Source organism: Brassica rapa, chromosome A05 (assembly GCF_000309985.2).
Source record: "Brassica rapa cultivar Chiifu-401-42 chromosome A05, CAAS_Brap_v3.01, whole genome shotgun sequence".
NCBI lineage: Eukaryota > Viridiplantae > Streptophyta > Magnoliopsida > Brassicales > Brassicaceae > Brassica > Brassica rapa.
In genome coordinates, this window is record NC_024799.2 from 6,055,117 (window position 1) to 6,068,019 (window position 12,903).

Genomic DNA, 12,903 nt, shown 5'->3' on the forward strand with positions numbered 1-12,903 from the left:
AAATATAATCTTTCCTGTAAATAGAAGTGTCATAGAAGGCTACAAAGAATCAGGTTTGTTCCTTTTCATGACCTTGTTTAATAGGTATCCAGAAGCTACCTTTGTCTTGCCTAAGAATCGAATCACATTGAAAACTAATCGTCATCTAATAATACAAATAATTAGCTTTGACTTATTTGCTTTTAATAATTCCATGCTTATGTTTATATTGTCCCAATTAGTTCATATCATTGGATCAATTATTGAATGACATAACACTCCTCCATATTATACTTGTCCCACCAGTTTACTATGTATTATCAATCATATATATATATTCATATGAGCAAGGTCTTGATTACTCTGATTTACTATACTAATAAGTTCTTCTTCTTTTTTGTGATGTGACTTTCATTATAAGTTCAAAACTCAACGAGAGAACACAACAAGTTCAAAAAAAATTTGATAAAAAGTTATTAATGAAATAGTAAAAGAGGACGCAACATAAACGAAGGTGATACAAGTAAAGGGGAACGAACTATACCATTATAGACAAAATGCTTATCAAAGGGATTAAGTTATGCCTCTGGTCATGAGAAATTCTTCACAGCTTCCCTCCCAAGCTTCTTCTCCTCAAACTCTTTAACCGTGTTAACTAGCTTCTTCATCTTGTCGTCATACACATACGGAAGCTTCTTGTAAAATGTCACATTGTCCTTAGCCGAAACAGGCAGCATCTCTCTGCAAAGCTCCTCGTGCACTGTTATAGTGTTGTGGTAATGGTAATAACGGATCTTCCTCTCCGTCTTGTGTAGCGTTTTGCCTACTACGTTTTCAGACATGTGAACTCCTGTCGCAAACGCGTTCTTGGCTTGGATCGCGTACTTCCTGTCGCGTCTTATGTTCGTTCTCGATTCCCTAAATAACATCTTCTCAAATCCCCATTGCCTGATAACAACAACAACACACCAAACAAGATCACATCCCTAATCAAAGTGAAAGCTAAGTGGAGTGGACTCAAAGAAGCAGTACCTGGGATAATCTTGAGATGAGTCATTCAAGCAAAGAACATTAGACATCGGGTTCTGCTCAATCGTGAACTGAGTGTAACGCGAGAACTCATTGAGAACCGACTCAAGCGTGTTCCCATCGGGTAAATAGATATACTCATCAACATCGAAGAAGAATGTCCAATTCGCAGCGTGACGATACTTATGCAAACAATCATTAACAATCAAGAACTGGTTATAATAGTAACCATCGTAATCAGACTGATCCCTAATGTCCTGAAGCGTGACCCTCCCGGCACGAATCCACGGATCAAGAACCTCCCTCACCTCCGGCGAAACACCGCCGGCGTCGTGGAATACGAAATGCGATCTGTCTCCGAAGAACCAAGCGTGGTAAGCCATCCACTCCCTCATGCGCGACGAGCTCACGTTACCATACAACGACGAGCCGCAGTAGAGGTACTCGTAGGGATACGGCGGCGAGAATCTGGACTCGTCGTAAGATCCGGCGGACTCTTCAAGCGTCGTGAATCTTTCGAAGAGCTTGGGGGATTCGTTGTAGTAGGCGTTGAGCATGAGCTTGCCTCCGGAGTTGTCGGAGTTGGGGTTCGAGGGGAATGTGCAGTTGACGACGACGACGGTGTAGACGCGGCCGTAGCCCCAGTCCGGGAGAATCTTCACCGCTTTGGCTCGGAGAGAGGTTCCGTTGGTGGATAGCCACTCGCACTTGAACCACGGCTTCCCGAAGACGTGGATCGGCTTCGACGCGAGGCCGACGACGGCGAACGTCGTAGGTCCGCCGCGGTAAGCTCCCATGAGGACGAACAGCGCCGCCGCGTTTCCGAACGGTTTGAAAACGCGTTTGTTCGGATCCGACGGGGTTGAGGCGGCGAGAGAGGCGGTGAAGTTCTCAGTTGAGGAGAGGATGGTCGTGGTGGTGGTGGTGGTGGTGGTGGTGAGGGAGATGGGAGAGGCGGCGGAGCAGGGACGAGCGGCGGTGGAGATGAGGTTGTGGTAGTAAGGAGGAAGGTTCCAGATGATCATGACGAGGGAGAGAGCTAGCAATGTAGCGACTAACGGCTTCTTCTCGAGGAATTTCACGGTGGTGGTGGTCACCGGCGGTAATATTTCCTTCCGCATTTTTTTGCCGGCGACGGTGAGACTAAAACGCGGCGTTTTGGTTTAGAGATTTAAATAAATTAAAAATATTAGTGTGACGACAAGCGTCAGAGAGAAGTGAGTATAGTAGCTTTGCCGACACGGCGTTTGGATTATAGAGGGGACTCGTGGCTGTCTAATGAGTTAAATTTGGCTAGTGTTGTGGTGTGGAGGTTGTTGTTATAAATGCCCTTGGATCGATTGTTATTTACGAAAACGACACCGCACCTAATCGTAAAGTTGGATCGTCTCCAGTGCTGGCTCCCAGTTGATCGCCTTGTGGGACCCTTGATTTGTGCCAGGTTGGCGTAACGGTGCTAACTCTGATGATTTGTTTTTTTTATAAGTTTACCAATGGGAATGAAAAGTTACTAAAAGAGTACAAAGAAAATTTTAAAAGGGTTTGAGAAGAAGAAAAGTGAAAAAGAAATGGGGTAGATTTTGTTAAATAGTTGGTTAATTTGCAGTCAAAAGATAAAAGAAAAAAAGAGTTTGTAAATTCTTTTCAATAGATTCCGCTGTAGTGACTAATTAACTGAAAAATGTTTTGCATAGTCGAATCTCAAGATTGAATGGTGTTGATGACTGATAGTTCTAAAACAAATAAAATAAAAATTAAATTTATATAAACGATCTGAGTTTATATAAAGTGTTTGTCCGTTTCACTGATGATGGTGTAAACTTATAATCCAAATTACATGTGAAAACTTGATACAATAAAACAAATTTTACATAGATTTTTTAAGCCTATAGCACAGTACCATTTCATTTAAAAGTATTCTAGTACTTCTATTTCGCAAAGTTATTTTTTTTAATGTTTTCACGTATATTAAAAAAACAATAAATCACTATAATAAGTGTATTGTTTTATGTGATTATCAGTTTCAAAAATTTTAACCAATAATAATTTTTTAAGATCAATTAACTGTTTTGAAATTTATAACTATTTCATAAAAAAACACAAAAATCTATGTTTGTAAAAAAAATTATCTTAATGGAATGGAAGAAATATTTAGAAGAGAAATGTATTTTTGATAACTGACAATAGTTCAATGTGACAAATTCAAAAATCCTACTCTAATAAATATATCATGAAGTTCGTGAGCAATAATAGCAATCACCTTGTTTGTTGTCGAAATATTACATTGAAGGTCCCACGGTCACATCCATGTTTAAGCTACTAGATCCAAGTCTGAGTGAAGCTATATTTAAGTATTCGTTAATATTTTTTTCTTTGACTAAACTTTGTTGTCGTTAATAGTTTTGAGCAGAACTTATTATAATTAATACCATTTATATTGTATTCTTTTATTTTTATTTATGTTTTCCTCCAAAATAAAAAACTTCAAAACATATTTTTAAGTTAGTTCACAAGACAATTGAGGTTAAGGTAGATGTCACAATTTGAACCAAAAACGTTTTTAATGATTAGTATGATAGTTTCTATGTGTATAAAATAGAAGAATGTTATTTTCTTTTAAAAGATTTTTTTTTTCTAAATATGAAATAAATATCAATTTTTTTTGTCTAAAAATAAAAGTGATTTGAAAAATAATGTCATGTGTAAATAGCATTTGGAGTCAAATATAGAAATTTGTTAAAATTTTATTTTTACAAAAAAATGTATAACTAATTCATGGTGGTTCACTATTATCACGGGGTTAGGGATTGTGGCCGCTTGAGTCCTTCCATTACACTACATTATTAGCACTGTATTAGTATATATATGGTACTAGCCCTGATTATACATAAAATGCCTTAATGATAATTCTCTTGGGGAAAAATTAGTCACTATAAACGTTAGTTGTCTAACCAGTTAAAGTGTATCATCTATAATTGTATTGTGACAATCCGTCCCACTCACAAGAACCTCAGACTCACGGTCATGCAGGACACTGACCCCAACTCCGCTATTATGAGTCCTTTTTTATTCTATAATTAGGTTGTTGGTGTATTTGGCGTTCCTCGAACCCACCTCATTCTTTAACAACATTCCCACAGGATGAATTGTCACTAATTAATCTGCAGGGCCGTGAACCTGGGATCTACGGGACGGGTTGTCACATGTACATTGGTTGTTCAGCTTGTTATCTATTGTTGTATGCGTTTAATTTTTGATTAGCCTATCTACTGACTTGCTATTATTGAAAGTCTAAATTCGAGTCAGTCAGTCATTAATCCATGTTCTTTCGAAATTGTGCTCTACAGATCAATTTGAGAAAGCTGCAAGTACTAGGATGGATTGGACACCAAAAGACCCATGTAGGAGATAGTTTAATGAAATTGTGAACTCTCTTAGCGTCTTAAACCTGAAAAGAGTATTTGACGTATTTGATTAGACAACGAATCTCTTGTTTCAGAAAATATTGTAGGTCAAAGTTGATGCAATGTTTAAACTTCAACATAACAAAAAGGATTAAACATAACATGTCGCCATAAGTATATTTCTTTTAATGTAGTGTTTAGAGTCTCATGATCCCTGAATTGATTATAAACATGATGTTTTCGTCTAATTATGGAACTCCTGAGACTTAGGAGTACTACGCAAATAATTTATGTTTTAATATTAACAAGCATATGTAAATTTAATGTGAATATGATTGCATGCTTATTCCGTTTGATAATCATAGCTAAATACAGTTAAGACTTCACTTTTTTTTTTCAAAACGTAAACGTCAATAAAGGAGACCATGTGTCACATTGCAAAGCTGAAGGATACCATGTATCTTTTTATTGTTTTTTTTCGTCATATTTTGTTTATTTGAGTTTATTTTTCTTGCTGTCAACGTTTTTCAGAATCTTTTCACAATCGTGTCGGTCGACGTTGTTACAATCAATTCCAACCACAAGTAATAGTCCTTTATACGAAACCTTCATTATGTGATTGGCCATCATAAGTTAGCATACTGAGTTTGTCGTGTAAAACGCAATGTGTTTGATCATCCATTGTGGAAACTTGTGACCGACAAAGTGAATCTTGTGGTAAAACTGTTTTAGCCTCCATGGTAAAAGTAAACTATGCTCATAAGACCAATAAAAACGGTAAAAATCTAACATGATTACATCTTCTTAAATTTAGCTGTGATAGGTGTTATGAAAAACTAGTAAACCACCGACTGATATTTTTTTATCGCAAACCTTCAAGCTTTTGGGATAATCTTTTTTTTTTTGGTAAAGTAACAATACATGTTCAATCATTTTACCTTCAATTAGTATAAAATTGCCATCTACAGGTTTAACAACAGTGAAATCATTTTTGTTGTTGTTGAATGACTTCCTCATTCTTTTCCCCATAATTATTTATTTTTGTGGCCATGTCCGTTATCCAGTGTCAGCAAATCCAAGTGCCTACAATTTATTTTATCAGATTGATGATATTTCTGTTTGTCAACTAATTTATCCAAGTAAAAGCACTTTGCTATGCACTTCACTAAATAAGTACATGCATTTTTAGGTTTTGGGGCCCCTTACTTTATATAATTTATTATAAAAAAAAGGGCTCAAGGCAAAAGCAATCACGGATTCACGGTCCTGAGTCCTGACTATAAGCCATAGTCACTCTCACTCCCTTTGTTATTCTCTTGTTTATTTGTGAACAAAGCATATTCCATAGCCTATTGACGACGTATCTAACTGACCACCTATCACTCCAACGTCACAGCCACGAAAAAGTTACAAACAAATCCAAAAGCCGTTACCACCACAAAATGCAACAACGTAAACGATTATTAAAAAAAAAAAAAGCAAATCCTGGCCCATCTAAACTAGGCCCATCAAAACGTGGGCCCACCACCTACACGCTCCCCTCATATATCAAAGCTGTGGAAGCAAGCACTCATCGAGTAACCTAACGGCTATATTCCCTTAAAGATTTCAAAATTTTCTAGCGAAGAAGAAGAAGAAGAAAGAAACAAACATCTCTATGGCGGAAACGAGAGTTGAGATCTCAGATCCAGAATCAGAGTTCTTCGCTTCGAAGCAAGAGACGGGACACGAGTGGGAGCTTTTCAAGGAGAACGTCAGGCCTCTCAAGAGAGGACGCAACGTTCGTCTCCTCAACCACGCCCTCAAATCTCACACCGACCACCAATTACGAAAGACCCTCGTCGAGAAACGGAGGTAAAGCTTTCAACTTTCATCACATCTCTATAGCTCTCTTCAGGGTTTCAATCCTAATTGTCTGCTTGATTTAGGAAGTTGATTGAGGAGATCGATGAGTACGATGGCGATGACCCTCTCTTTCCCTGGATCCAGTGAGTTCTGGGTTCTTGAAAAAATTTCAACTTTATCGTAAATAGAGAATCTTTAACCAATCTGAGCTTTTGCTTCAGGTGTATAAAATGGGTACAAGAGGCGTTTCCACCAGGTGGAGAGTGCTCGGGACTGTTGGTGATATACGAGCAGTGCGTGAGAAAGTTCTGGCACTCGGAGCGGTATAAGGATGATCTTCGTTATCTCAAAGTTTGGTTGGAATATGTAAATGCTTTCTCTCTCTCTGATCTCTTTTAGCTCTCCTTCAATGATCTTTCTTTGTATTGAGGAGTATAGTACTAAATGAGAAGTGGTAATCTTTTTTTTGGAAAGGCGGAGCATTGTGCTGATGCGGAAGTGATTTATAAGTTTCTGGAGGTTAATGAGATTGGAAAGACACATGCTTTGTACTACATAGCTTATGCCTTGCATATGGAGTTTAAGTCTAAGGTGAAAACGGCTAATGAGATATTCAATCTCGGAATCTCTAGGTAAGTGTGATACATTTTGGTCCTCCTTATATTTCAGATTTTTGTGACATGGGTTGATTGAAAGAGTGTGGGGACTTTCTTTATGTGCAGAAACGCAAAGCCTGTGGAGAAGTTGAATGATGCTTATAAGAAGTTCATGGTGAGGACTATGAGAAGGCCCAACACAGCTGATGAAGTAAGAGGTTTCTCTTGTTTGTAAGCTTCCTTATGTTTTTTTTTTGTCTACATGATGCTTAATGTTATCACCTACCAGCAGGAGCCAAAGGAGAATAATAATGACCTGCCGTCAAGAAGCTTTGGCACTGTATTGTCTAGGGTAGATAATAATAGTGAGTGTCACATTAACTTTTACCTTTGGACATCATTGAAACGTTTTGTTAAGATCTCTTACATGGCAATGTTTTGTATAGATACAGGAAGGCAAGCGTTAGGACCACAAGCCAAAAAGCCAAAGCTGAATCAGTAAGTGATTCTTTAAGCATATACAAGCTTCAGCAAAACTCTTAACTTATTGTGCAAACTCAATATGATCTGTGCAGATCATCCAAGGCACCTTTATCTATCTACACAGACACTACATCGGGGAATCAACAACAAGAGTCAGACAAGTCGAGACCAGAGTATGGTTCTTGGCTGATGCTTGGAGGCAGAGCAGAGAGGAACAAAGAAAACAATTCTCTACCTGGAAAATGGAAAACATTCAAGGTATTTTTTAATCTGCTCTAATAATCTCCACAACAAAACTAAGTTACACTCTGCGAATTTGATTACTTAGCTGCATTTATATGTATCCTGGCAGGTTCCTCAGAAACCTGTTGTGAGAACTCCTGCAGCAGCCACTGCTTCCTCCTTTGAGGTTTTTGTGGATGAAGAAGAAGAAGAAGAATGTACAGAGTAAGTTAGACAAAATATGAATGTTTTTGCAGCAAGAAACAGATGTTTTTTTTTTTTTTTTTTTTTTTTGAAATAAAAACAGATGTTTTGTTACTGACTTTTTTTATTATGAAATTGCAGAGAGGGAGGAGAGAAGAAGAAGAAGAGTGAAACCAACTCATCATCATCATCAAACGCTCTGCCGCTTAATGATGGCCGTGAGATTAAGAAGTAAGCATTAACTCCTCTTTTTGATTCATTCACCAAACACAGATGTATCTAACAATGTTTACTTTTTCAACAAAAAAATTTGCAGAGAAACAGAGCTGCTTAGACAGAACCCTCTAAGACATTTCCCACCCAACAGCTTCTTACGATGATAATGTTATCTCTACCAACAAGCATAACAGACACGATCTTCTGAGTTTGAGCTTTGAGCTTTTGTCTATAAAGCTCCTTTTAATTTTCATGTTTGGATTTGTTTTTGTGATGTACTGAGATTTTTTATGTACTATGATGAGGTTTTTATTGATTCCAGTTCGTTACTTAACATCTCCTCACTGTATGTTTGTTTTAAATTAAGGAATCACTATAGTCAACGTTATTTAAAGTTTCACTGTAATAGATGCGTAATGGGTACAAATTACAAAAGAATAGTAATTTGATTGGGCACTACTCTCAGAAAAAAAAAACAACTCAATGCTAGAAGAAAAACGAGTTGGCCTTAAGCAGATGGGAGGGGGCATAATCAAAGCATTAATAGTCATTTTAATAAATGATTAAAAACCAATGATGCGATTTAGGAGATAGACTTTGAGTGGTAAACAAGGGAAAATGAGAAGAAGAGAAAACCTCTTGGGGAAATTTTATTTGGAGTTAGTGGTAGGGGCATCATTTCATTTCGTTGTCTACCCTTTAGAGCTTTTAAGGGGTTCCTCTATGCCAGTACTTTATATATTTGCTACTTAACTAGCATATAACCACTCAATAGAGATTTTAATAAAATAAAATAAAAAAGCAAACTTTATGAGTTAGATTAATCTTGGAAAAATCTTTCATGAGTATAAAAATATTGTGAATTTCATTTTTGAATATTGTAACTCTACCTTTTAGGGCTTATAAGGGGTGTCTCTATGCCAATACTTTTCATATTTGCTACTTAACTAACATATACCATTCAATATAGATTTCATATTTTAATAAACAAAAGGCAAATTATATGAGTTAGGTTAATCTTGATGAATTATTTTATGTGTATGAAAACATTGTAAATCTCAATTGAGGCTTACATATATGACATGAATATTTATGATTAGCTAAACAATAAGTGAATTTTAATTTTTTTTTTTTAAGATTGAATCTTGGCCGTAGAAAATAAGGTGATGATCATGATAGTGATGTGTCAAAAATCAGGAAATAGCCCAATCAAAGCAAGTAATCCCCCTAATTGGAGTAAAGAATTAAAGATTACCCCATCTACTTGATTATATGCCCTTAAATCAACAAATCAACATGAACCTTAAGCATGTATTAAGGGCCGAGATTAAATAAAAGAAAATTAAGGGTCAATATATCTACAGTGACCAAATTAAAAATAAAATTATAGATTTTTATACATAAAAAGTCATTATCTCCACAAAACAAATCCTTCTCCTCGTTCATTAGCACTCTCTCCCCGCCGCAAACGCCGTAACGGGGATGTTCTCACCATAACACCGTTGAATCTAATCCCGTTTCTACACGTGCCATAACCAAAACGGGATTTAAGTAAGAATATTCCGTTTCGATGGCTATGGAACCGTTGGGGTTGGGAGTGAACGTCGCTGACGGTGACGGTAACGTTAACGGCGGTGGGGAGAATAATAACACTACTACTACCACCCCGTCTAACGAAGCCGGAGATGACGGCGTCAAGACGGCGAGGCTGCCACGCTGGACGAGACAGGAGATACTGGTGCTGATCCAAGGGAAGAGAGTGGCGGAGAACAGGGTCCGGCGAGGGAGGGCGGCGGGCATGGCGCTCGGGTCGGGTCAAATGGAGCCCAAGTGGGCGTCGGTGTCGTCGTACTGCAGGCGTCACGGCGTGAACCGAGGGCCGGTTCAGTGCCGGAAAAGGTGGAGCAATCTCGCCGGAGATTACAAGAAGATCAAGGAGTGGGAGTCTCAGGTTAAGGAGGAGGCGGAGTCGTATTGGGTGATGAGGAACGATGTTCGCCGTGAGAGGAAGCTTCCTGGCTTTTTCGATAAAGAGGTTTACGATATTGTAGACGGCGGCGTGGTTCCTCCGGCGAATCCGGTTCTTGCGCTTGGCTTGGCTCCGGCGTCGACGTCGGCGGAGGAGCCGGCGAGGAGTGTGGAGAAGTTGAGTTTGGCTTCGGCGCCTAAGTCACTTATAGGTAAAACTGAGATCAAACACAATACTTTATTTGTTCATCATCGTGAATTCTCAATTTGATAAAGTTCATTTTTTTTTTAATAAAGATGTTATAGACAAGGAGAAGCAAGCAGCTTGTGAAGCAGCAGATCAAGGTTTGTGTGTTTTGTCTTTTTCATATTCTAGCAAAAGATTAGATTGCTCGTGCTTGGGTTCGAACCTGTGACCTTGGAAGCTTCTATAGGGTCTTTAGTGCTTTGCAAAGAACACTATAGAAAGGTTTTGATTTGGAGGACTTATAAATGTTTAACTCTCTGTGTTTCTCTATCTCCATTCTCACTATGATCTATTACATAGTCTTAAACCTTGATCTACACGCTTGTCTTAAACAAGTGTAAGAGCTCTAACATTTCTCTTGATTATGTACTTACGTAGGAGAATGGTTTCATATTGTAAAATGAATTACTTGTGTTACTATATTAACTATGATCTTTTTTGTTTTATGTTGAAGGCTCTACATTATTTTGTTTTTTCACCTAAAAGATTGATTTTTGTTATTGAAGGTGGAATGAAAGAGAGACATCCAGAAGCAGCAAACCCGGAAGCTGCATCGACATCTCAAGAAGAGAGAAAGCGTAAACGAACATCTAGTGGTGAAGAAGAAGGAGAAGCAACAAAGAGCAGGCAGGACCAGTTGATAGAGATACTAGAAAGAAACGGGCAGTTACTGGCGGCACAGCTTGAAGTTCAGAATACAAACTTGAAGCTAGACAGAGAGCAAAGAAAAGATCATGGTGATAACTTAGTCGCTGTTCTCAACAAGCTCGCAGATGCTGTGGCAAAAATCGCAGATAAGTTATAGATATAGTAGTAATACATTATATATATGTACATTTCTTCGAATATTGGTTCAGCTTTACTTCTCATTATTATTCTTCTCTCTTTTTTTTTTGTTTCTTATTTACCACCATTGTTGATTGAACATCGATGCGATGCCACCCAAAGAGGCTCTATAGCAAATCTTATATAAACATGGAGAGTTATATAGTTTTGGACATCAGTTTTTTTTTCTTCCCTTTGCCCTTTTCACTGATTCAGATATCTTAAAAAAAAACTAATAAGACATGGAGATTTATCTGTTCTAGGACATCAAATGTATTTGTTCTGCCCTGGACACTGATTCAGGCATGTTATATAAACATGGCGATTCATACAATTGTAGGACATCAACTGACTTTGTTTTACCTAGAGCTGGGACGGATCTGAAAAAACAAACGAATCCAATCAAAAGAATAGTATTAAACTGAACCAAAATTAGTCAAATACACCAACAGATCCAAAAGTTTAATTCCCAGACAGCTTGAACCAGACCCCATCTGAACCAAAATATATGAAACATAATTATATGCATAAACTAGATTTTAACCCGCATATTTTTTTTATAAAGATATTTGATATTATTACAAATGTTTTAAATATATAATTTCTATTTTAGTATTATGTATTGTGTTGCTCTATAATATTATTGTTTATATTTCTTATTTGGCATTATTAATATTTAGTGATTTGTTTAATACATTTTATTTTGTTATTAATTTTTTATTACTTATTAATATATTTTTAAGTTAGGCACAATAAAATAACAATATAAAATAATCAAATAGATAACCTCCTTCACAATATATATATTTTTCTTTAATTTATACATTTTGATATAATACATTTTTAAAATTTTTTATTTATATTATAGAAAAGAAATATGTTTAAGATAATTTATATTTACATATTATGTTTTAAATATGTACTTTAACATATATTATTTTAGTATTTTACAGGATTTATAAGTAAAAACATTGGTTTGTTTAAATAATATAATTCTATTATTTTACATAGTAGCATCTATTATATTATTTTAGTAAATTTTATTGATATAAGATATTTTTTGGATGTTGTGATATTAAGTTTTCTCTTCATTTTTAATTAAGATTTCAAAATATTAGATTGCCTTAATTTTTACAACATATATAGTTTGTTTTTTCGTGGTCATTTCAAAAAGTTATTCTTTATTATCTATGATTTATCTTTTGTAAAATTTGAAATATTTTTATTTTGAGTTTGAATATAATTTTCAAAACCTTATATTTTGTCAAGAAAACTTTAAAAACTTGCACTACTATTTTTGAGTTTGGATGATTACATGAACTTTGAATTTGTTTTTGTTACTATATTAATACATTATTATATTAAAAAAATTGAAATTTTGGTAATATTGTCTCAATTTTTCTCATCAGATTTTGTTATAATTAAAAAAAATTATTATTACAGTTTGATTTGTCATTAATATTTTAATTGAATTATCAAAATTTCATAGTTTTCTTAACTACATATTTTTAAATAGTATATGAACGAAAGGTTATTATATATTATTATAATTTTGTATATAAACATTTAAAATAATATATTGTTTGAATTTTAAAATAAATAAAAAGATAATATATAGTTGTAAAGTTAAACCCATGTTAATAAATATTTTTTTGTATAAATATATTATACAGTTTATGAATTTTAATCTATTTTAATGATGAGTGATATATTTTTTAATGAAACAATTTTAAAAAACAAAATTTGTTAATTGACCTATTTAACATAATTTAGTCATATTTAATTCATATAAAACTTCTATTTTTATATAATACCAAATATAATTATAGAATTATAAAAAATATATTGTTTTATTTTATTTTTTCATAATACAATTTTAGTTAAC

The 12,903-nt window shown here is 35.4% G+C and overlaps 4 protein-coding genes across 5 annotated transcripts in view; 3 read left to right on the forward strand and 1 right to left on the reverse strand.

The window, feature by feature from the left end:
• The window catches only part of LOC117134085, a 905,201-nt gene that overhangs the window by 495,764 nt on the left and 396,534 nt on the right, over window positions 1-12,903 (forward strand). The gene's annotated exons all lie outside the window — the stretch shown is intronic.
• Window positions 419-2,300, reverse strand: LOC103867522 (galactan beta-1,4-galactosyltransferase GALS1). Its single transcript, XM_009145595.3, has 2 exons — window positions 1,012-2,300; window positions 419-927 (listed from the first exon to the last, which is right to left on the reverse strand). The coding sequence occupies exons 1-2, from the start codon at window positions 2,127-2,129 to the stop codon at window positions 570-572; spliced, it is 1,476 nt and encodes a 491-aa protein (XP_009143843.2). The 5' UTR covers window positions 2,130-2,300; the 3' UTR covers window positions 419-569.
• LOC103867523 (mitotic spindle checkpoint protein BUBR1) lies at window positions 5,984-8,314 on the forward strand. 2 transcript variants are annotated; one of them, XM_009145596.3, is made up of 11 exons: window positions 5,984-6,266; window positions 6,341-6,400; window positions 6,479-6,623; window positions 6,732-6,889; window positions 6,980-7,064; window positions 7,143-7,218; window positions 7,300-7,351; window positions 7,429-7,594; window positions 7,689-7,783; window positions 7,904-7,993; window positions 8,079-8,314. In XM_009145596.3, exons 1-11 carry the CDS (start codon window positions 6,070-6,072, stop codon window positions 8,140-8,142), a joined length of 1,188 nt encoding a protein of 395 aa, XP_009143844.1. In that variant the 5' UTR covers window positions 5,984-6,069; the 3' UTR covers window positions 8,143-8,314. The 2 variants fall into 2 exon arrangements, with proteins under 2 accessions (XP_009143844.1, XP_009143845.1); XM_009145597.3 differs by having other exon boundaries at window positions 5,986-6,266; window positions 7,146-7,218.
• LOC103867524 (trihelix transcription factor ASR3) lies at window positions 9,400-11,183 on the forward strand. Its single transcript, XM_009145598.3, has 3 exons — window positions 9,400-10,158; window positions 10,244-10,291; window positions 10,700-11,183. Exons 1-3 carry the CDS (start codon window positions 9,549-9,551, stop codon window positions 10,996-10,998), a joined length of 957 nt encoding a protein of 318 aa, XP_009143846.1. The 5' UTR covers window positions 9,400-9,548; the 3' UTR covers window positions 10,999-11,183.

Excerpts from the sequence above, each read along its gene's own strand:
- LOC103867522 (XM_009145595.3), bottom strand. The coding sequence starts at position 2,129 with ATGCGGAAGGAAATATTACCGCCGGTGACCACCACCACCGTGAAATTC. Across the intron at positions 928-1,011 it reads TCATCTCAAGATTATCCCAG|GCAATGGGGATTTGAGAAGA; the intron begins GTACTGCTTCTT and ends TGTTGTTATCAG.
- LOC103867523 (XM_009145596.3), top strand. The coding sequence starts at position 6,070 with ATGGCGGAAACGAGAGTTGAGATCTCAGATCCAGAATCAGAGTTCTTC. Across the intron at positions 6,890-6,979 it reads TTCAATCTCGGAATCTCTAG|AAACGCAAAGCCTGTGGAGA; the intron begins GTAAGTGTGATA and ends CTTTATGTGCAG. Across the intron at positions 7,219-7,299 it reads GTCTAGGGTAGATAATAATA|ATACAGGAAGGCAAGCGTTA; the intron begins GTGAGTGTCACA and ends TGTTTTGTATAG.
- LOC103867524 (XM_009145598.3), top strand. The coding sequence starts at position 9,549 with ATGGCTATGGAACCGTTGGGGTTGGGAGTGAACGTCGCTGACGGTGAC. Across the intron at positions 10,159-10,243 it reads GGCGCCTAAGTCACTTATAG|ATGTTATAGACAAGGAGAAG; the intron begins GTAAAACTGAGA and ends TTTTTAATAAAG. Across the intron at positions 10,292-10,699 it reads TTGTGAAGCAGCAGATCAAG|GTGGAATGAAAGAGAGACAT; the intron begins GTTTGTGTGTTT and ends TTGTTATTGAAG.